Below are 22,152 nucleotides of genomic sequence, written 5' to 3' on the forward strand. Positions count from 1 at the left end.
AGTCCAGTACATCCTGTGCCTGCTCCCCACACTTGCCCTGAGGTGCATGTCATCAGCCCGGTGCCACCTGTACCGGTCCCACGCACCAGGCCTCCAGTGCGCCTCCACAGTCCAGAGCTTCCGGCGACAGTTCCCAGTCCGGAGCTTGCGGTGACCGTTCCCAGTCCGGAGCTTGCGGCGACAGTTCCCAGTCCGGAACCTCCAACGACGGGCCACAGTCCGGAACCTCCAACGACGGGCCACAGTCCGGGGTCTCCAGCGACGGGCCACAGTCCGGGGTCTCCAGCGACGGGCCACAGTCCGGGGTCTCCAGCGACGGGCCCCAGCATGGGGTCTCCAGCAACGGGCCCCAGCCCGGGGTTTCCAGCGACGGCCCCAGTCCGGGGTCTCCAGCGACAGTTTCCAGTCTGGGGCCTCCGGCGATGATCCACGGTCTAGTTATACAAAGGCGGAGGGATCTGTGTAAAGAGGGGGGGGCTGCGTCCAGAAGCGGAGCCGCCACCGAGGGTAGATGCCAACCCAGACCCTTCTCTATAAGTTCAGGTTTGCGGTCAGGAGTCCGCACCTTTGGAGGGGGGGGAGGGGGTCACGTTGTAACGAATCTCTTCGTCGTCTGAGGAGCAGTAGGAAGGATAAAACCACTATGCAGCGTGGTAAGTGTCCATGTTAATTTATTAGACTGAACACACGAAACAAAATAACAAAGTGAAAGGAAGAAACTAAACAGTTCTGTCAGGTGAATACACAAAACAGAAAGCAACTACCCACAAATCATAGTGGGAACACAGGCTTCCTAAGTATGGTTCTCAATCAGAGACAACGATTGACAGCTGCCTCTGATTGGGAACCATACCAGGCCAAAAGCAGAAATAAAAAACATAGAACAAAAACATCAAATGCCCACCCCAACTCACGCCCTGACCAAACTAAAACAGAGACATAAAAAAGGAACTAAGGTCAGGACGTGACACACGTCCTGACCTTAGATATCTCTGTTTTCTTTATATTTTGGTTAGGTCAGGGTGTGACTAGGGTGGGTACACTAGTTTTTGTATTGTCTAAGGTTTGTGTATTGTCTAGAGTTTTTGTAAGTCTAGGGTTTTGTAGGTCTAGGGTTTTTTTGTATTCTATGTTGGCCTGATTTGGTTCCCAATCAGAGACAACTGTTTATCGTTGTCTCTGATTGAGGATCATATTTAGGTAGCCATTTCCCTTTGGTGTTTGTGGGTTCTTGTCTATGTGTAGTTGCCTGTCAGCACACATTTGTATAGCGTCAGGTGTCGTTTTGTTATTTTGGTTCGTTTGTTCATTGTTCATTCTTATAATAATAAAGAATGTGGGTTGTGTTTTGGACGCACGGCTCTCGAACGGCTCTCGACCTTCGCCTCTCCTGAGTCCGTACGGGAGTTGCAGCGATGAGACAAGACTGTAAGTACCAATTGGAGACCACAAAATTGGGGAAAAAAGGGGGGGGGGAAATGAAATACAAAATTAAATAAAAATATAGAAAACCCTGAAATGAGTAGGCGTGTCCTACATTTTGACTGGTACTGTATATGTAAACATACATACTGTTACTGTAATTTAATGATGCCAATGTGTTTTCATTTAATTGAAAACCCTTCATCTATTTTATGAGAATTTGTAAGATTCTTGTTTGCATAAAATAGACGGAGACCAGTCTTTTCAATAATAAGGTAACAGAATTTATTCTCGGAGCGCGCTCCCACTTCACCACGAGCAACAGTTTATATACAAATCATGACGTCATTTCATTGTTTTAACAGAATCCCCACCTCTCGACCGGGACGAAGTGAGGTGAAAAGTTCCTTCGAACTTACTATAACACACTCCCAGGTAACTTTTGACCCTTCAACATTATCGATCACCACTGAGCTGACAGTTCTAATTAACAGAAAACTTAGGAATGCACTCACTGTCTTATCTAAAAATCCCAGAGCTCAGTTCTGTAGGTTCAACCATAGGTTAACGACCTTATCTGTTTACACAGTCCACAACCCATTTGTTTCTTCCTAGTTGGAATGGTGTTCATTAAGTTTAATTACTCCTTGTCTGTGTCACACAATCCCATCGTATGAACTCATATTGTTAATCAGATATAATAAAACAGAGTATAAGTTTACTTAGTTACAGTTCCATTTAAAATTATTTGTTCAGTCATTTAATCATAACTTTCCCAACACATACATACATACATACATACATACATACATACATACATACATACATACATACATACATACATACATACATACATACATACATACATACATACATACATACATACATACATACATACATACATACATACATACATACATACATACATACATACATACATACATACATACATACATACATACATACATACATACATACATATATACACACATATATATACACACACATATCCTTTTAAAATATATTTTCCTTTATTATTTCTCACAAACCCTACTGCCTGTCCTCTAATTCGAGTAAACAAATAAACAACAACACTTAGGCTTCTACTTCCAGCTTATACATACTATATACATTTCACAGACACAATCTATTTTACAATAGTTGTGTTTTTGTTTTTTATCCTGGCATTCCTCTATTTCTGATGTCCATCCATCCAGTTCCATCCACATATTTCTTAACTGTGCTATTTCAAAAAGTTCTGAACCTATATACATTTTACAGACACAGTATATTTTACATTTGTTATCTTGTTATTTGTTCCACCCACAAAACATAGTATTAATTTAGTCCTACCATTCAAATCATTTTTTCATTTATTGAAGTAACCCCCACAATACTCAAAAGCTTTAGAAGTTTGTTGGAATTATGGGGTATTGTGTGTAGATGAGAATCGTAAAAAATATATATATTTTAGAATAAGGCTGTAACGTAACAAAATTTGGAAAACGTTAAGGGGTCTGAATACGCTCCTAATGCACTATATGTATTTCAATAGTCATGTAGTAATGTAACAGTACAAAACCAACTTTTATTTGAAGCCTTTATTGGAGCTTTTATACATGATATTGGCAGAAAGAGTACGGTTTGTGATAAATCACTTCCAAGCATCAAATTCTGATAAGTTATACTGGTATTACAGGAACTAATATCTCTTAATAAATAATAGATCACTCTAATAGAAAGCTAACAAATCACTATACAACAACAACAGCTGCAATGACAACACATTTTTTTGCATCATGACAGTGTCAACACTGGAAAGTGTAATGAAAATGACCATAACTTCTACAGGGAGAGGAAATAACAAATCAAGTCAACATAGCGACATAATGTTAATGAACAGAGACAGACAACTAACCGAATAGAGGAAGAACCCTCCAATGGCTGATCACTGTCCACCTACTATACTGTTTACTACAACTAAAATGACCACGTGTACAGAGTGGCTTCACATTGGCATGTCCAAAGTCAGGTTAATCACTGTCAAAACATTGATACAGCACGGCATATATTCTACTTACTACTGATTGCATGAGACGGAAGATGTTTCTTATTTTAAAATGGTGGTTGAAGTTTCCAAATTCTAAAATTGTTTTTCAAAATACGGAACGTAAATCAGTCTTTTTGCTCAGTGTTCCGGAAATGTTCACAAGCAATGAGACAAAAGATGACACTAAAATGACACTATAATGACACTAAAAACAGACAGTCTTAGAAACACAGGAATCTTGCAAATATTTTTGAGGGGGGGATGTTATACATAGATCCCATCCCACTATCCTCACATTAGGTGCCTTTCTACTCCTATCTGAAATATGATGAGCACTCTACACCAAACACCAGCCTAAATAATTCCTCAATTTTCCAACTACACTACTCTAATCTCCTCTATGACTGGCTTCCCTTTTAAGGAAGTGCAACTACAGCATCCTGAGATGGCAGTTTACATCTACTGCTCATAGTATCACCAGTTATCCAGCGTACACAATCTCTACTCTTCCATCCAATCATTGAGGGTGTGTGTACAGTAGTTAAAACATTTTGGTTCTTGGTGCTCTGGTTTTGAGGGATCTTATGCAATTCTATTGAAACATTATATCTGAATACATGACTTGGATATGCTAGAAAAAGATGCTGCCATTTGTTTTCTTCAGTCTTATGTGTAGAGTAGAAGGGCTTGTTATGTCTTGGGTCCTGACTATTCATGTATGCCAGTTGGGAGAGTTTGGAGGTTAGGAGAGGGACAACTGCAGCCAGGGAGCTGTTCAGCTCAAACATCTTGTTGCTTATCCATGTCTTTGAGGGCTTGAAGAAGGCGTGTAGGGGTGAAGATATTGGTTGATCCTGCGAGAGAGAGAGCGAGAGAGCGAGAGAGCGAGAGAGCGAGAGAGCGAGAGAGCGAGCGAGAGCGAGAGCGAGAGCGAGAGCGAGAGAGAGAGAGAGAGAGAGAGAGAGAGAGAGAGAGAGAGAGAGAGAGAGATGTTCTCAGTTTGAACTAGGCTCGTCTGTTAATTATATTATAGTACAGTTCCAAATTGGAATGACATTGAGAGAAATACACAGACAGCCGAAATCACATATAAATGCATGGGTTCAGCGTTTATATGCTTCTCTAAAACATTTTTCAGCCAAACGACAAAAAAATACAGGGGCAAAAAAGCTTACATTTAAAAAACGTTGCAAGAAATATTACATTGCAAAATACAATACCGACATAGTGCCTTGTTGATTGTTAATACAGAAATGGGAGCTATTGACAACTGTCTGCATACAGCACACCACAAGGACAAATCTCCAAAGGACAGATACAGAGAGCACAGACAAGATAAACTGAATAGACGACAGCACCACTAACCAAGTACACACATACAGACACACATACAGACAAAGAATAAAGAGGTGAGAACAAACAATCCACTGAACCGTGAGGAACAAAGGGATAGATCAAAAACAGTAGAATCAGAATGTGCTTTCCTATGGGCCCTAGTCAAAAGTAGTGCAATGTAACGGAAACGGGGTGCCATTTTGGATGCACACAGGGGCCAGTCTTTGGCACGGTTTCCCGAAAGCATCTTAAGGCTAAATTCATCGTAAGAACCTTTGTAAGGGCACCGTTAAATCTCCAAGCGTTAGTAAAGTTGCACTTGAAAACTCTTGTTATTTTCCGACTGCCTCAAAACAGCTAAGTGCGTCGTTTGATGCTTTCTTTGCCCTTCCGTGTCACTTTATACACAGACGATCTCCACTAAACATAGAATCAAGATGTTTATCTGTCGCTCTGTGACCCCCATAACTTCGAATCGAAGTTGACAACAAATACAAAGTCGGCAATGTCTGTGAAGGACAACAGAAAACCGAGATGACTGCTTCAAAAAATAAATACAGTAGGCTACAAAGGCCTCTGCATATACAGTATTTCAATCATATTGAAATTCATTTAAATGGTTAGTCAATTGAGTTCTATTTTGCTAATTGTAGGCTAAACTGTCTGGAATTTTTTTGCTTTAATATATTTCATGATGTGTAACAACATGTGCGCGTTGATGTGCCAGATTTGTGATTTAATGCATTATTAGGCTCCAAGGTAAGCATTAGAATAAGCCGCCTCAATATTTGCAGCCATAAGGTGATAACATCTCTCTAGGACCTGATCCGTTGGCAGTATTGTGGAATAATTATAATGTCAAGGTAAGATTTCAATGGAGAAAGCTGATCTGAGAGCAGCTGGGCCTTTCTTTCGAACCTATCAGTATTGACACATGCTCCAACGACACACTTAGCCAATGTTCTTTCTGCGTAGTGTTTTGGGAAATGCATGTTACGTCTTCGGGTGTTGTAAGAACGATGCATCTTTAAAACACTTGAAAGCCTAAGTTCCATTGCTATCGGGAACCCGGGCCCAGGGCCAGAGGAGGGGAAGTGGGGTGAGGCTGAGGGAGATAGAAAAGGTGGCAACAACTATCTTTACTTCTCAGTGTGTGTTCTCATTCTGCAGGGGCAGGCTCTGGTTCCTCAGGGGCGGCGTTGGGGTCCAGGAAGTCCGGGTGCTGCAGCTCCTTTAGGTATTTGGTGGGAGTGAGTGTGTGGGTGGAACCTAAGGAGGGACAAAGGCTTTCACATTGCACCCTAATCTCATTCTCTGGTTTTGTGTAAAATCTCCATTGTCTTCTGACTGATAACATTATTCTAACATGACTGCGTTGCCATGAACTGTACGTGGAGATGGAGTTGTCGCACTTGATCTGATGCAAAATGGTAAGGTCCCCTGAAAAAGATAAATATTAGTGGCAAGAAAAATGAATGTAAAAGCAGTTAACATGTGTGAAAGGACATTCTCCAGATAACATGAATTAAGCTTGGTTTTCCTGTCCTAAATGGCACCCTAAAGTAACACACTATATAGGGAATAGGCTGCCATTTAGGATGCATATAGGTCATTTAACTTGACCTAGACTTGGCATTTGATAGATAACTCATCTGCAGATCAATGTAATTCAGTACCTTCGTAGAGTAACTGTGTCCTGTCCCTGCCACTGTTGGTATCCCTTCCCTGCTGTCACAACACACACATCCTCTATCTGATGCATTCTCAGAAACACCATCTGATCTGAGCCCACTAACACACTAAGCCGATTCCACCCAGTAGCAACAGCTGAGTCAGACACAGCGGAAAAGCAATATTGGATATCAACTGTATATTCTAATGATTTCCACAGTTCCTAAGTATAGATAGGAGGATTCAAGATATGTAGATCAAGTCAAAGGGCGCTATCGTACAAATTCTATGATATGTTACGGGTACCAATTTGTTGTAGCAAATGTTAGTTAGGTGGCTAACGTTAGCTAGGCTTCCTCCCTCGCCATCCCTTTGGTAAATCAGCCCATAACCACCTCCTGCTACCTGTTAACAAGCAAAAACTCAAACAGGAGGTACCAGTGACTCGCTCAATTCCAAAGTGGTACGATGAAACAAATGCTAAGTTTCGATAGCACAGACTTGAATATATTCCGGGACTCCTCTGGTAACATTTAGGAGTTTACCACATCAGTCATTAATAAGTGCATCAGTGACGTCATGGGAGCCCATGAGCTCATGTTGAGCAACATTTCTATAGGCTATGAAATTGCGAGAGATATTTAAGTGCAAATTTTCTCCCACTGCCCCTGTTCGAGACAGGTGCATGAACGGTCCATTCTAAATCAAAACTAATTTCACACAAATATTATTTAGAATGATATAATATCACATGTGAATGATGCCAAGCATAAGAAACTGCCTTCTTTTAGTGCTACTTTTTCGAATCATAGTCACACCTCATGTAGCCGAGCCCATAGGCCTATATGTTTTGATGAGGTTTGTACCACAACTAAAGTGGCCAAATAACTTCTTAAAATGAAGCACATTGATATGCTTTACAAGGGGTTTACAGCCTAACTGGCAGACATAAGCAGCGTGTGAGTTTCAAGTTTGGGGAAGATCATTTTCACCATAAAAATGCAACTTTATCATAAAACATTACATACATAATCACATTGATAATGGTGTTTTTCCACTAATGGAACATCCTCACTGCTATATGCGCATTGCTGAATTTATAATGTGAGAAATACGTAATAGTTATTCAACATTTTAAGCTAAATGTTCTGATCAGTTGTGTCAGCCACATTTTATTTACAAAAAAATGTTTTGAGGCTAGTGATTGTATTCATTTGGAACCTTACTGCACCCCACATAACAGTTACAGACTATTGGGGATAGTATTGACATAGGCTGGTGCTTTTGCTGTTCGTGAGGCCTATTCATCTTGTTGGCTGACAAAAACTAAATATGGACAGTTCTTCCAATATCTTCACTATGACCTCGGAATTGGATAAAGACATGCGCAGTTGCGTCCCCGATGTGTCTGTGATGGACAGCCATGTGAGCGAGAGGTGATTCGGAGCGCTCAGCACTCAGGGAGAAGGACACAATGGCCAATGGCCGCAGAAGGCATGGATTGTTTTAGGGTGCTTTACAGCCACACAAATCACATTTTATTGGTCACATACACATGGTTAGCAGATGTTAATTCAAGTGTAGCGAAATGCTTGTGCTTCTAGTTCCGACCGTGCAGTAATATCTAACAAGTAATCTAACAATTTCACAACAACTACCTTATATACACACAAGTGTAAAGGAATTAATAAAAATATGTACATATAAATATATGGATGAGCGATGGCTGTGCGGCATAGGCAAGATGCAGTAGATGGAATAAAGTTATATACATATGAGATGAGTAATGTAGGGTATGTAAACATTATACAGTATAAAGTGGCATTGTTTAACCTCTTCAACCTATGGGGGCGCTATGTCATTATTGGATAAAAAAACGTGCCTGTTTTAAGCTCAATATTTTGTCACGAAAAGATGCTCGACTATGCATATAATTGGCAGCTTTGGAAAGAAAACACTGACGTTTTCAAAACTGCAAAGATATTATCTGTGAGTGCCACGGAACTCATGCTACAGGCGAAACCAAGAGGAAACTCAAACAGGAAATGAGCAGAATTTTTGAAGCTCTGTTTTTCTATCGTCTCCTTATATGGCTGTGAATGTGCCGTGAACGAGCTTATTGTCAGGATTTGGCCAGGGTTGTTCCGGTTTTTGGTCACTAGATGCCCCCACTGTGCCTTTTGACCTTTTGTTTTCCCTTGATCCCCATTATTATTTGCACCTGTGCCTCGTTTCCCCTGATTGTATTTAAACCCTTTGTTTTCCTCTGTTCTTTGCTCTGTGTTTGTATGTTAGCACCCAGCCCTAGTTCTCTGAGAATTCTTGTTGATCCCGGTGGACTCTCTTGTGGAATTCTGTTTTTTTGTTCTTGTTTGTCTGTTTTTTGAGTATCTTTTGAGGCTTTTTGTGCTTTACCTTCCACCTTGTGGATTTACCTTTTTTGTCTTGGAGGATTACCTTTGTTCTTGTAGGATTCCTTTTGAGGTTGTGGAGTTACATGTTTTCCTGAAGAACTTCATTTTTTACTTCATTAAATACACCGTCTCAAGTACTGCTGTGTCTGCCTCATCTTCTGGGTTCTGCCGACTATTCGTGGCTCAGTTGGTTAAGTGACTGTTTCTCACTCCGGAGACCCAGGTTCGTAACCGGGTCCTGACACTTATGCTCTCTGCCGTTCGTCCAAGATGTCTGCAGCATTGTGACGTATTTGTAGGCATATCATTGGAAGATTGACCATAAGAGACTACATTGTTTATTTTTTTATTTCACCTTTATTTAACCAGGTAGGCAAGTTGAGAACAAGTTCTCATTTACAATTGCGACCTGGCGACCTGATTTACCAGGGGTCCGCCCGGTGTCCTGTGTCGAAATTATTGCGTAATTTCTAGGTCCATGTGCGTTCCATTTCTTCAGAAGAGAAAGTCAACTGCCACAATGGATTTATCATCGATAGATATGTGAAAAACACCTTGAGGATTGATTCTAAACATCGGTTTGCCATGTTTCCGTCGATATTATGGAGTTAATTTGGAAAAAAGTTAGTGTTTTAATGACTTAATTTTCATTTTTTTTCTTACCCAAACGTGATGGAGAAAACGGAGCGATTTGTCCACACAGATAATATATCTTTGTAAAAACTGAACATTAGCAATCTAACTGAGAGTCTCCTCATTGAAAACATCTGAAGTTCTTCAAAGGTAAATGATTTTATTTGAATGTTTTTCTGGTTTTTGTGAAAATGTTGCCTGCTGAATGCTAAATGTTACGCTAGCTATCAATAGTGTTATACAAATGCTTGTTTGGGCAATGGTTGAGAAGCCTATTTTTGAAAATCTGAGATGACAGTGTTGTTAACAAAAGGCTAAGCTTGAGAGCAAATAGATTTATTTCATTTAATTTGCGATTTTCATGAATGTTAACGTTGCGTTATGCTAATGAGCTTGCGGATAGATTTACACAATCCTGGATACAGGTTTCTTTCGTAGCTAAACGTGACGCAGAAAACGGAGCGATTTGTCCTAAACAAATAATATTTTTGTAAAAACTGAACATTTGCTATCTAACTGAGAGTCTCATTGAAAACATCTGAAGTTCTTCAAAGGTAAATGATTTTATTTGAATGTTTTTCTGGTTTTTGTGAAAATGTTGCCTGCTGAATGCTAAATGCTACGCTAGCTATCAATAGTGTTACACAAATGCTTGTTTTGCAATGGTTGAGAAGCATATTTTGAAAATCTGAGATGACAGTGTTGTTAACAAAAATCTGAGCTTATTGATTTAATTTAATTTGCGATTTTCATGAATAGTTAACGTTGCGTTATGGTAATGAGCTTGAGGCTGTATTCACGATCCCGGATCCGGGATGGCTCGTCGCAACAGATTAAAGTGACTAGAGGTACGTTTATTACATTCAATTTTTTATTATTTAAGTGGCTAGAGATTTGAGTCAGTATGTTGGCAGCAGCCACTCAATGTTAGTGATGGCTGTTTAACAGTCTGATGGCCTTGAGATAGAAGCTGTTTTTCAGTCTCTCGGTCCCAGCTTCGATGCACGCAGTCATGGGTGAACAGGGAGTACAGGAGAGGGCTGAGAACGCACCCTTGTGGGGCCCCAGTGTTGAGGATTAGCGGGGTGGAGATGTTGTTTGCCTACACTTACCACTTGGGGGTGGCCCGTCAGGAAGTCCAGGACCCAGTTGCACAGGGCGGGGTCGAGACCCAGGGTCTCGAGCTTAATGACGAGTTTGGAGGGTACTATGGTGTTAAATGCTGAGCTGCAATCGATGAACAGCATTCTTACATAGCTATTCCTCTTGTCCAGATGGGTTAGGGCAGTGTGCAGTGTGATTGCGTCATCTGTGGACCTATTGGGGCGGTAAGTGAGTGCTATGGGGCGATAGTCGTTTAGCTCAGTTACCTTAGCTTTCTTGGGAACAGAAACAATGGTGAACCTCTTGAAGCATGTGGGAACAGCAGACTGGGATAGGGATTGATTGAATATGTCTGTAAACACACCAGCCAGCTGGTCTGCGCATGCTCTGAGGACGCGGCTAGGGATGACATCTGGGCCGGCAGCGTGGTGAGGGTAAACATGTTTAAATGTTTTACTCACGTTTTGAGCTTATGCCATGACCGTTATTGGTAGATGGTGGCATTCTGTCATTGCACCACACTATCACAAGGGGGAGTTAGAACGCTGATATCGGTAGTCTAAATTGTAGCACAAATGGACTTTAATGGGGGTGTTTTCAGTCAGAGTCTCCTACATCAGGCAACAACAAAAAACTGTCAGTGGTGCTGGAGTTAAGAGAGAACTTGGGTACAAAATGTGGGAATTACAATTTACATGTGGACTGATGATTTTCGAAAAAAAGCCACAGTGGGCTTTTGGTTTCTCTCCCTCTAAAAACAGAAATAAATCATTTTAAATGACAAACTGGCTTTACTTACAAATTAGTAAGAATGCCTCACCCCATGTTCAAGAATGGCCTTTTCCCCTTTATTCAGATTACAACTGCTCACTTCAGTTTATTTGAAAACAAAATAATCTCAAAATATCGTTATTTTTTAAACAAGCCACAAAGTTAGTTGCAATTTCAGTTTAATCCACCAGAAAAGACAGAACAAATAATACAACAAATATTGTGGTTAAACTCAAATATACTAATTAATAAAAAATAAAAAAATAAATTAGAACCATTACCATGTGGAAAAGGGAAAAAGTAAGGAACCTGTCTGTCTGCCCTGCATTAAAGATCAAAATTGGTTAAAGAAAATTGTGATATATTTTTTTATCTATACCAGTTTCATTTAAAGGATGTAGACTGCAAAATAGTTGGGAAGAAATTTTCGATATACCGATTCCATGGCACATGGTTTATGAATTGACACACAATTTTCAGTTTATTATAACCTACTGCAGGCCTGAAACCTTTGGGTTTAACCTTCTGAATTAATGATTATATTGAAGATAGAAGCCGCTCTCTTAATAAGTTCCAAGAGCCGATCTGTTATCCAACAATTATTATTACTTCTACTGAATGACAGAGCATGGGGGACTGGTCTTGATAAATCAATCAGATTTTTATTTGGAAATGTTAGGATTATTTTGTACAGCACCATATTTTCCTTACTGAAACCATTAATTAAATCGCTTTAGCTAGCTGTGATTGTAAAATGAAATCAGCTGATGCATTGGTCCAGAGCCAGGTAGTATGGATGGAGAGTCATGTCATTAGTGGGGAGTCAGGTGGCATTTGCGGCATTTACTCAAATAAAGAAGGGGGCGAGGAACGAGATGAAGTCACAATCCATGCCAGGCACACCTGTGAGCTCTGGAACTCCACCTCTTGTTTGTGGACTCTGCAAACAATGTGTCCTTGATGAAAATACCTGTCTATTTGTGGAAAAATCACCCTGATTAACTCTTTAGTCATATCACAGTTGAACTATTTGCCAATGGGCACCCGTGCTTGAGGCGTCACTACAGACACCCTGGTTCGATTCCAGGCACAACTAGCCGTGATTGGGAGTCCCATAGGGCGGCGCACAATTGGCCCAGCAATGTCTGGGTTTGGCCGGTGTACGCCGTCATTGTAAATAAGAATTTGTTCTTAATTAACTGACTTGCCTAGTTAAATAAAGGTTAAATTATGGTTTTGACTACACCTAGCGACCTGTTTAAATTATATGAGCAAAAAATATTCAATTTGATTTGGAATGGCAAGCCAGACAAAATTAAAAGGGCCTATTTATATAATGAATATGAATTCGGAGGGCAGAAATTAGAAATTACTTTATCAATTGGAACCTTTATGAGGAAGGGGGGAAAAGTAAGGAACTTGTAGACCAAAATGGGATAATAAAGCATTTAAAGGCCGACATTGGTTGATTTTAATACTTCTTACAGCCAAAATTCTAACTCCACCCATAACTTTTGGACTTTGAAAAATTCCCAGAAGGCATGGATTGTTATAACCTTCTGCAGGCCTAAAACCACTGAGTGCAAACAATGTTTCCATGATGGGTTGTTTGTAGGACAATAGACTCTTCAACCTTTACAAGAGGATAGTTCGGGCTAGGTGAGAAAAAAAAATCTCCCCAACTTGCAATGTATTAAGTACTCTAAAGTTTTACATTTTAACTACAAACATGCAACGCATAATGTTGGGTAAAGCATATATTGTACAGAATATCTTCATCAACATCTTTATGCTTTTGTTAATAAAATAATGATAAAAATACTCTCTCAAAATGCAGATGTTTGTCAAATACCAGCAGGACAATAGACTCTTGCCAAGTTTAGGGACTTTAAATATATTAATGGATCCATAACGAATTACTATGGGAATAAATATGACTGAATGACAGCATGCTTCATTTACCACAGTGTGAAAGAGTGATAGCCCCTCTACATAAGGACAACTCAGAGTCTGCTATTCTGTTCTTCTGAAATAGACTACATTTTATTCATATCATACTTCTTTTGACCTGTCTAAAATAAATAATGGATTTATTGTGAAGGTATAGGCTATATTACATGGATTTGTTAGACTTTTAAAAATGTAATGTTCCAAAGGTCTGCATCAGTGGCTTGTAGGCTATGTCTGGAAACCAGGTGATAATAAATGTGTTTATGTTAATTAACGGTCAATTACCGTGAGATCGACAGTTATTTGCTTGACAATCACCGTCTGACGAAAGTTTGACCTCCATGCCCTACATGAGACCCCCAGCTGTTCCGGATGACTGTGATCCCACTCTCCGTAGCAGATGTGAGTAAGGTTAACAGGTCGCAAAGGCCGCGTGGCCAGACAGAATACCAGGACACGTACTCAGAGAACACACTAACCAGCTGGCAAGTGTCTTCATTGACATTTTCAACCCATCAATGACCAGGTCTGTAATACCAACTTAAGCTGCCCAAATGACTAGCGCCCCGTAGCCCTCACATCTATAGCCATGAAATTCTTTGAAAGGCTGGTCATGGCTCACATCAACACCACCATAACAGACACCCAACTCGCATACCGCCCCAAAACATCCACAGATTATGCAATCTCTATTGCACTCCACACTGCCCTCACCCACCTGGACAAAAGGAATACCTAAGTGAGAATTCTGCTCATTGACTACAGCTCAGCATTCAACATCAAGCTCATCACCAAGCTCAGGACACTGGGACAGGACATCTTCCTCTGTAACTGTATCCTGGACTTCCTGATGGGCCGCCCCCAGGTGTTGAGGGTAGGCAACAACACATACATAGGCCACGCTGACCATCAACAAGGGGGCCCCTCAGGGGTGTGTGCTTAGTTCTCTTATGTACTCACTGTTCACTCACAACTGTGTGACTGCGCACAATTCCAACACCATCAAGTTTGCTGTGACACGTAGTGCTCTCCTCAATGTCAGAGACAAAGGAGCTGATTGCGGACTACAGGAAATGGAGGGGCGAGCACGCCCCCATCTATATCGATGGGTCTGTAATGAAGCGGGTCGAGAGTTTCAAGTTCTTCAGTGTCCACATCACTGAGGAATTAACATGGTCAAAGCCACTGCTCCAAAACCCCCATAAAAAAGACTACGGTTTGCAACTGCACATGGGAACAAAGATGATACTTTCTGGAGAAATGTCCTCTGGTCTGATGAAACACAACTAGAACTTTATGGCCATAATGACCATTGTTATGTTTGGAGGGAGGGGAGTCTTGCAAGCATAAGAACATTATGTGGATATATTGAAGCAACATCTCAAGACATCAGTTAAAGTTTGGTTGCAAATGGGTCTACCAAATGGACAATGACCACAAGCATACTTCCAAAGTTGTGGCAAAATGGATTAAGGACAAAGTCAAGGTATTGGAGTGGCCATCACAAAGCCCAAACCTCGATCCCATAGAAAATTTGTTGGCAGAACTGAAAAAGTGTGTGCGAGCAAGGAGGTCTTCAAACCTGACTCAGTTACACCAGCTCTGTCAGGAGGAATGGGCCAAAATTCACCAACTTACTGTGGGAAGCTTGTGGAAGTCTACCCGAAAGTTGACCCAAGTTAAACAATTTAAAGGCAATGCTGCCAAATACTAATTGAGTGTATGTAAACTTCTGACCCACTGGGAATGTGATGAAAGAAATAAAACCTGGAATAAAATCACTCTCTACTATTATTCTGCCATTTCACATTCTTAAAATAAAGTGATGATCCTAACTACCTAAGACAGGGACATTTTTACTAGGATTCAATGTCAGGAATTGTGAAAAACTGAGTTTAAATGTATTTGGCTAAGGTGTATGTAAACTTCCGACTTCAAATGTACATAGCTACCTAAATTGCCTCGTACCTCTGCACATTGACTTGATACTGTATTCCCTGTATATAGCCATGTTAATTTTACTCGTTATTGTTATTCGTTATTTACTGTATATTTAAAAATATATATATTTATCTTTAACTCTGCTTTGTTGGAAAAAGACCCGTAAGTAAGCATTTCACTGTTAGTCTACACCTGTTGTTTACAAAGCATGTGACAAATATAGTTGTATATTTTAATTGATGACCAGGAATACATCCAACTAGTGCAACCAGCCCATGAATATTGCATAGGCCTATGCATTTATTCACAGTTTATATTCCCATGTTAGATAAAGAAAAACAGGACACAAAACAGTAAAACATGTAACCCTACATATGCTGCCAACTCACCAATGATTGCTTCCCATTTTCCATTGGCTTGTGTGACCTCGTAGACGCAGCGCATCTCGCTGAAGGTCATGCCTCCGATGATGAAGATGATGACTCTGGGACCTGTCTTCATCTCTGTGGGGCCCTTGTTCTTATGCCAGTTACCGTACCGGGCACTGAAATGAGAGGGGAAGATATTCAAGTACATACTGTTGAGATGCTACTGAAAGGCTAAAGAAAAGCTGATGAGATGTTGATAATAGTCTACTGACAGTTTGTTGAACATCTGTGGATGGACCAAAGTTCCTCTGTCCAGTGTCTGTGTTCTTTTGCTCATCTTAATCTTTTCTTTTTATTGGCCAGTCTGAGATGTGGCTTTTTCTTTGCAACTCTGCCGAGAAGGCCAGCATCCTGGAGTCGCCTCTTCACTGTTGACGTTGAGACTGGTGTTTTGCGTGTACTATTTAATGAAGCTGCCGGTTGAGGACTTCTGAGGCGTCCGTTTTTCAAACTAGACATTCTAATGTACTTGTCCTCTTGCTCAGTTGTGCAGCGGGGCCTCCCACTCCTCTTTCTATTCTGGTTAGAGACAGTTTGCGCTGTTCTTTGAAGGGAGTAGTACACTGCGTTGCACGAGATCTTCAGTTTCTTGGCAATTTCTCGCATGGAATAGGCTTCATTTCTCAGAACAAGAATAGACTGACGAGTTTCAGAAGAAAGTTCTTTGTTTCTGGCCATTTTGAGCCTGTAATCGAACCCACAAATGCTGCTGCTCCAGACACTCAACTAGTTTAAAGAAGGCTAGTTTTATTGCTTATTTAATAAGCACAAAGGTTTTCAGCTGTGCTAACATAATTGCAAAAGGCTTTTGTAATGATCAATTAGGAGTGATGGTTACTGATAATGGGCCTATGTAGATATTCTATAAAACATCAGACGTTTCCAGCTACAATAGTCATTTACAACATTAACAATGTCTACACTGTATTTCTGATCAATGTTATGTTATTTTAATGGAAGAATTATGCTTTTCTTTAAAAAACAAGGACATTTCTAAGTGACCCCAAACTTTTGAACAGTAGTGTATATTTATATATACTATATAAAATGTGATATTTCAGTTGCTTTTAATCCATTTTAGAATAAGGCTGTAACCTAAATGTCAAGGGGTCTGAATACTTTCCCAATACCCTGTAGGTTGAAGAGCAATATCTATTTAAGGTCCAATAACATTTTTTAAATCATCCATCTACCTTGACGAGCTGTTATGACAATTTGCACATTCGGATAAAAATGACTGTTAATTCATATCATCACCCCATTTGAATTTCCTTGCCCATGGGAGAAATATATTTACCCCCCCCCCCCCAAGTAGTGGCGTGGATCAGAAAACCAGTCAGTATCTGGTGTGACTACCCTTTTCCTCATGCAGCACAACCATTCACGTGGTCTGCAGTTGTGAGCTCAGTTAGACGTACTGTCAAATTATCTAAAACAATGTTCGAGGTGGCTTATGGGTAGAGAAATTAACATTAAATGATCTGGCAACAGCTCTGGTGGACATTCATGCAGTTAGCATGCCAATTGCGTGCTCCCTCAAAACTTGACTCCCTGAAAAAACTGAACATTTTAGAGTGGTCGTTTATTGTTCCCAGCACAAGGTGCACCTGTGTAATCATCATGCTGTTTAATCAGCTTCTTGATATGCCAGACCTGTCAGATGGATGGATTATCTTGGCAAATGAGAAATGCTCACTAACAAGCATGTAAACAAATTTGTACACAAAGTTTGAGAGGAATACATTTTTTTGTGAGTATGGAACATTTCTGGGATCTTCTATTTCAGCTCATGAAACAAGGGACCAACACTTTAGACATGTTGCGTTTATATTTAGGTTCAGCATAAAAACTATCAAATCAAAGTGTTTGGAAATATTGAGGCTGTTCCACTAAGACCTAAAACGAAAAATGTCATTAACTAATTGGAATCTCAGAAGGTACAGAGCACAGAGGTGATGTACAATTAATAGGGTTTATCTGTATACCTTGATGGAGCGCTGCTGTGGGTGGATGCAGTGCGTTGGGAGATGTAGGGGTACTGCTTTGGATCCAGTTTGTCCTCAATGGCATCCTGTAGAGAGACATAATTAGGTCAGTGGACTAACCATACCCCGGCTCAACCCAAACCCTAACCCTAGCTTTATGTCCATACCCTGGCTCAACCCTAAAAGTGAGAGACCATTTCTTCCATGCCAGTCTTAACCCACACTAAATTAATGTATGTTAGACCCTACTAACAAATTGATCATGTATATAACAGTCTACAACTTATAGAATCATTTGTATGTTTAAGATTATGACTAAAGTATTCTACCCTGAACCCATTTAATTGTATGAAATGTGTTAGAGTCACAATTCAATCATGTGTGTGACTAGGCCAATGTATTGCTATTTCGCAATACGAGCTGGGTATAGTTGAGACATTCAAGGCCAACTGAACTGTCGACTTGTGATAATTCTGAAACCAGTGTGTGTGTGTGTGTGTGTGTGTGTGTGTGTGTGAATAAAAAGATTGTGTTCTCTTTTTGAAGTCAGACCGCTCTCTGAATAAAGTATTGATCTATTGCAGACTGGGACTTTGTCTAATTCTCCATTTACCAGGGCCTTACAACCTCTGGGAATTGGTCAAAGCTATAGTGATAGTTGAGAAAAACCATTGGGATACAAATTCTCGTGACAACAACAGCAGGCTGGACTTGCCTCCATGATGTCCTTGATGAGAGGGGTCCATCGGGAGAGCTGGTAGGTCTGCTCACTCACTCGCTCCTTCCGGTCAGTCTTTTTCACTTTGCGGGTCGGGTTCCCCTAGGAAGTTCAGTAGATGATTGACACACTGAAACACTATTCAGTTGGACCCAGATAGCATATAAACACTGCAGATATCATATTTATGCCATTATCCCAAAAATGGATCCCCAATCCACATGTTAAAATGATTTACTAGTGTGTGAGAGAGTTGTGAGAGTTCCACAATGGTTCATGGGTCATATTCATTGGGGCACACTGTAGAAAAACATAACAAAACATTTTACAACGGAAAACGAAAACAAGAGTTGCTTGTTGGACAAGTTAGCTAGTAGTTCCTCCCTGTTTCAGTCCATTTTCTTCTGTTCAGTGCCTAATGAATATATGTCCTGGTGTTACTAAAGTATGGTACTATAGGATCTCACCTCTAAGATTATGGGCATGCCCATATGGGCCATGTTGGCGACGATGTCACTGTCCTCAGGAGGGATGTTAGCATGCTGGAGGAGCTTACAGAGGTTCTCCTCCGAAACACCTGACACACACGCATGCACAAACACAGACATGGACACATGCACATGCCCAGAAAAACACACACATGCGTGAAAACATGCACAGACATGCAGAAACATGCACACACCCACTCAATTGTAATGGTAACAGAGAAGTGGAGTCATGTACATCGTAAAATACAGACACACAGGAAATAGATTTCTCTCACCGTTCTTCATGAAGATGTACAGCAGGATTATGCGGATCTTGTCGAAGACAGTGACATCTTTATCCAGCAGGATGGGTACGATGGCCCTCATGGGGTCCTTGATCTTCTCCCCCTCTGCATCTGTACCCATCGCTAGATCCTGGGGTAGGGCAAGACAATTGGAGGGGCACGAGGTGGATTAGAGGATGAGAGATCTAACAGATATACAAAAACATTAGGAACACCTGCACAAAACATTAGGAACACCTGCTCTTTCCATGACATAGACTGATCAGGTGAATCCAGGTGAAAGCTATGATCCCTTATTGATGTCACTTGTTGAATCCACTTCCAATCAGTGTAGATGAAGGGAAGGAGACAGGTTAAAGAAGGATTGTTAAGCCTTGAGACAATTGAGTAATGGATTGTGCATGTATGCCATTCATTGGGTGAATGGGAAAACAAAATATTTAAGTCCCTTTGAACATGGTATGCTAGTAGATGCCAGGCGCACCGGTTTGAGTGTATCAAGAAGTGCAACGCTGCTGGGTTTCACACTCAACAGTTTCCCATGTGTATCAAGAATGGTCCACGCACCACCTGCACGCTGAGACTACAGTCAAATGGATATAAAGAACTCACTAAAGACTAAAGGAAATAGAAGTCATGACTCATGATATGTCGTGAAGGAATTATTTTGTTTCTTGTTAAGTTCGCTCTTCTTGTCCCTATTAAGTATGCTGCACGACTATGGACTTCAACGGGATATTCATTATTGGCAGAGGTAGCCTAACGGTGACTATTACTGGTCACGTGTCATGTCATTCAAACGGGACAATATAGGCTAACTGCATACACATTCTTTGTGTTGATTGAAATATTATCTTACTAATCATAGACGGGATTTATTTGTAATTGTTTTTTCAATTATAATTTTGGAGTTGGTTTTGTAGGTGCACTCGACTCCATGCCAGTCGGGTCGGCCGGCCGGGTCGGGTCTCTCCCGGGTCCTTGGAAAATCCCTTTGGTCGAGGGCAGGGGCCTTCGCTGACCAGTGGCTCGAGAGCACCTACCTGTAGCGGTTTGTATGGGTCTATTCTGTTTGGATTTTCACATTGATGTGGTGACTGGGTGCCTGTCCACTTTCAGCATAAGGATTCCAAATTCCAAAGATCCCTCTCTTTTCCTCGTCACAAAGGATCCAATTTATTAGCCGTATGTTTCTTATATTGGTGCTGAGAGCTCAGTTGGGGAAAATGACTCGAGCTGGTCAGACGCCCATCATAATATGGCCCGAATAATCAAGATTGATAGATTAATGTGCCACTATAGCCTCGCCCTGGCTCTCAGACTGGGATTCAAATATTGAGAGGTGGTTCTGTTTGATGTTGCTGACTATAATATGAAGCAGAAAGGGATTTGCCCTGGTATTTCATTAAGAAGCCAGCTGTCATTAACGAATCCCTCTTCTTTCTTAAGTCTATTTTGTTCTTATTAAACAATGAGCTTGTTAACTAGGGGAAGTTTGATACATGTTCTTTTCTCCTTCCCAGCCCACTATTATTATTATTATTTTATCATTAGTATTATTAGGCTATAATGAATGAAATGGGCTAGTAAATTACTTGTCAGCTAATGGTTTTGGACAAAAAATGGTTTTGGACAAAAAATGGTTTTGACTGAACGAACTATGAATGCCGTTTTAATTGCCCTATTTCAATTTGGGAAAAGGCCTCTGGGAAGGTAGACCGTACCAGGGTAGCTAACGGTAAAATCTAAACGTTTATTTGGACTAATGAACGCAATGGAAGATGCTCATAGGAGACGATGGACTAGACAACGTTAAATGTATCTCCAAATGCGGTCAATATATTGTCACTTTTTCAGTGGGTTACCTTAAGCATGTTTTCTAACGTAGTGAACATAATTTAAGGTTAGAAATGGGGAGGATTAAACGGTTTGGTGAAGAATAATGATGTCCATTTTCAAGACTCCACCTCCCCTGTGGCTTAACCAATCAGTATAACGTACTGATTCAGTCTTTGTCAGATGTTTTTATTTTGTTATGTAATGTTGGCTGTATACGGTGTGTTTATGTTTTTCTTTATCTTAATGTTGTCCAAACGTGAAATATTCTCAGATGGTTCTCATTGCTCTTTCATTGCATGTTGCGAATCCTGTAACAACAGCAAACCCCAACGAGTGATTTAAAAAAATAACTACTATTCATTTGAAAGGAATTCATTTGCCTATCAAATGTACAAAAGTATTGGCTCAGTTTTTAAAAAGAAAAAAGGTACAGAAAAGGTATAGGACTTTCTCCAAACAGCCCTTTTAAAGAATTACAAGCTGCAAGATCAGCATTAAACAAACGCTTTACAGACAAAGCAGAAGCATCCATTTCCCAGTCTGGGCACAGATTATAGGAACAGGAAAATAAGACAGGTCGACTGGCAAAGAAGAGAGCTTCACCAAACGCTATACTTTCAATTAAAAGGATCAAACTACAGACTCCAGCAATCATCTGGCAGACGTACAACACTTTCTCGATAAACTATGTCTCTCCCAACAATACATGTGGGAGACAGAGAATTATTATGCAAGGAGATATCCAAAGACGAAATACAAGAGATGATTCAAACCCTTAAAGATGGGAAATCCCCAGGACATGATGGGACCAGAGTTTTATCGGAATGGTCAAGGTTTCATAACGGAACCCCTTCTCAAAATGTATACAGACTCCTTTGCCAGGGGCGAACTCCCTCCCACTTTAAGCCATGCTAATTGATGAAGACTGCTCTAACTATAGGCTGGTGTCCCTTATTAGTGTAGACAGTAAGATCTTAGCCAGGGGACTAGAAAGATTCCTACAAATTTGAATAAAGCCGGACCAAACTGGTTTGATAACGCAAAGACATTCAATTACAAATATCGGTCATTAGCATAATACGACATTGTGAGCAATCAAAACATTGAGCAGTGTCTCTA

The 22,152-nt window shown here is 40.5% G+C and overlaps 1 protein-coding gene across 2 annotated transcripts in view; it reads right to left on the reverse strand.

The window, feature by feature from the left end:
• Window positions 1–2,464: 2,464 nt before the first annotated feature.
• The window catches only part of LOC124034065 (syntaxin-binding protein 1-like), a 50,536-nt gene continuing 30,848 nt past the window's right edge, over window positions 2,465–22,152 (reverse strand). The window contains exons 14-20 of one of the 2 annotated variants that reach the window (XM_046346780.1): window positions 19,186–19,324; window positions 18,890–18,999; window positions 18,420–18,524; window positions 17,705–17,790; window positions 15,681–15,835; window positions 5,951–6,076; window positions 2,466–4,326 (exon numbers count right to left, since the gene is read on the reverse strand). In XM_046346780.1, the coding sequence (XP_046202736.1) occupies window positions 5,967–6,076; window positions 15,681–15,835; window positions 17,705–17,790; window positions 18,420–18,524; window positions 18,890–18,999; window positions 19,186–19,324 (705 nt within the window). In that variant the 3' untranslated portion in view covers window positions 2,466–4,326; window positions 5,951–5,966. Of the gene's footprint in view, window positions 4,327–5,950; window positions 6,077–15,680; window positions 15,836–17,704; window positions 17,791–18,419; window positions 18,525–18,889; window positions 19,000–19,185; window positions 19,325–22,152 lie in introns of both variants that reach the window. The other variant, XM_046346781.1, reaches the window with a different exon arrangement.

This window comes from Oncorhynchus gorbuscha, linkage group LG04, assembly GCF_021184085.1.
Source record: "Oncorhynchus gorbuscha isolate QuinsamMale2020 ecotype Even-year linkage group LG04, OgorEven_v1.0, whole genome shotgun sequence".
Lineage (NCBI taxonomy): Eukaryota > Metazoa > Chordata > Actinopteri > Salmoniformes > Salmonidae > Oncorhynchus > Oncorhynchus gorbuscha.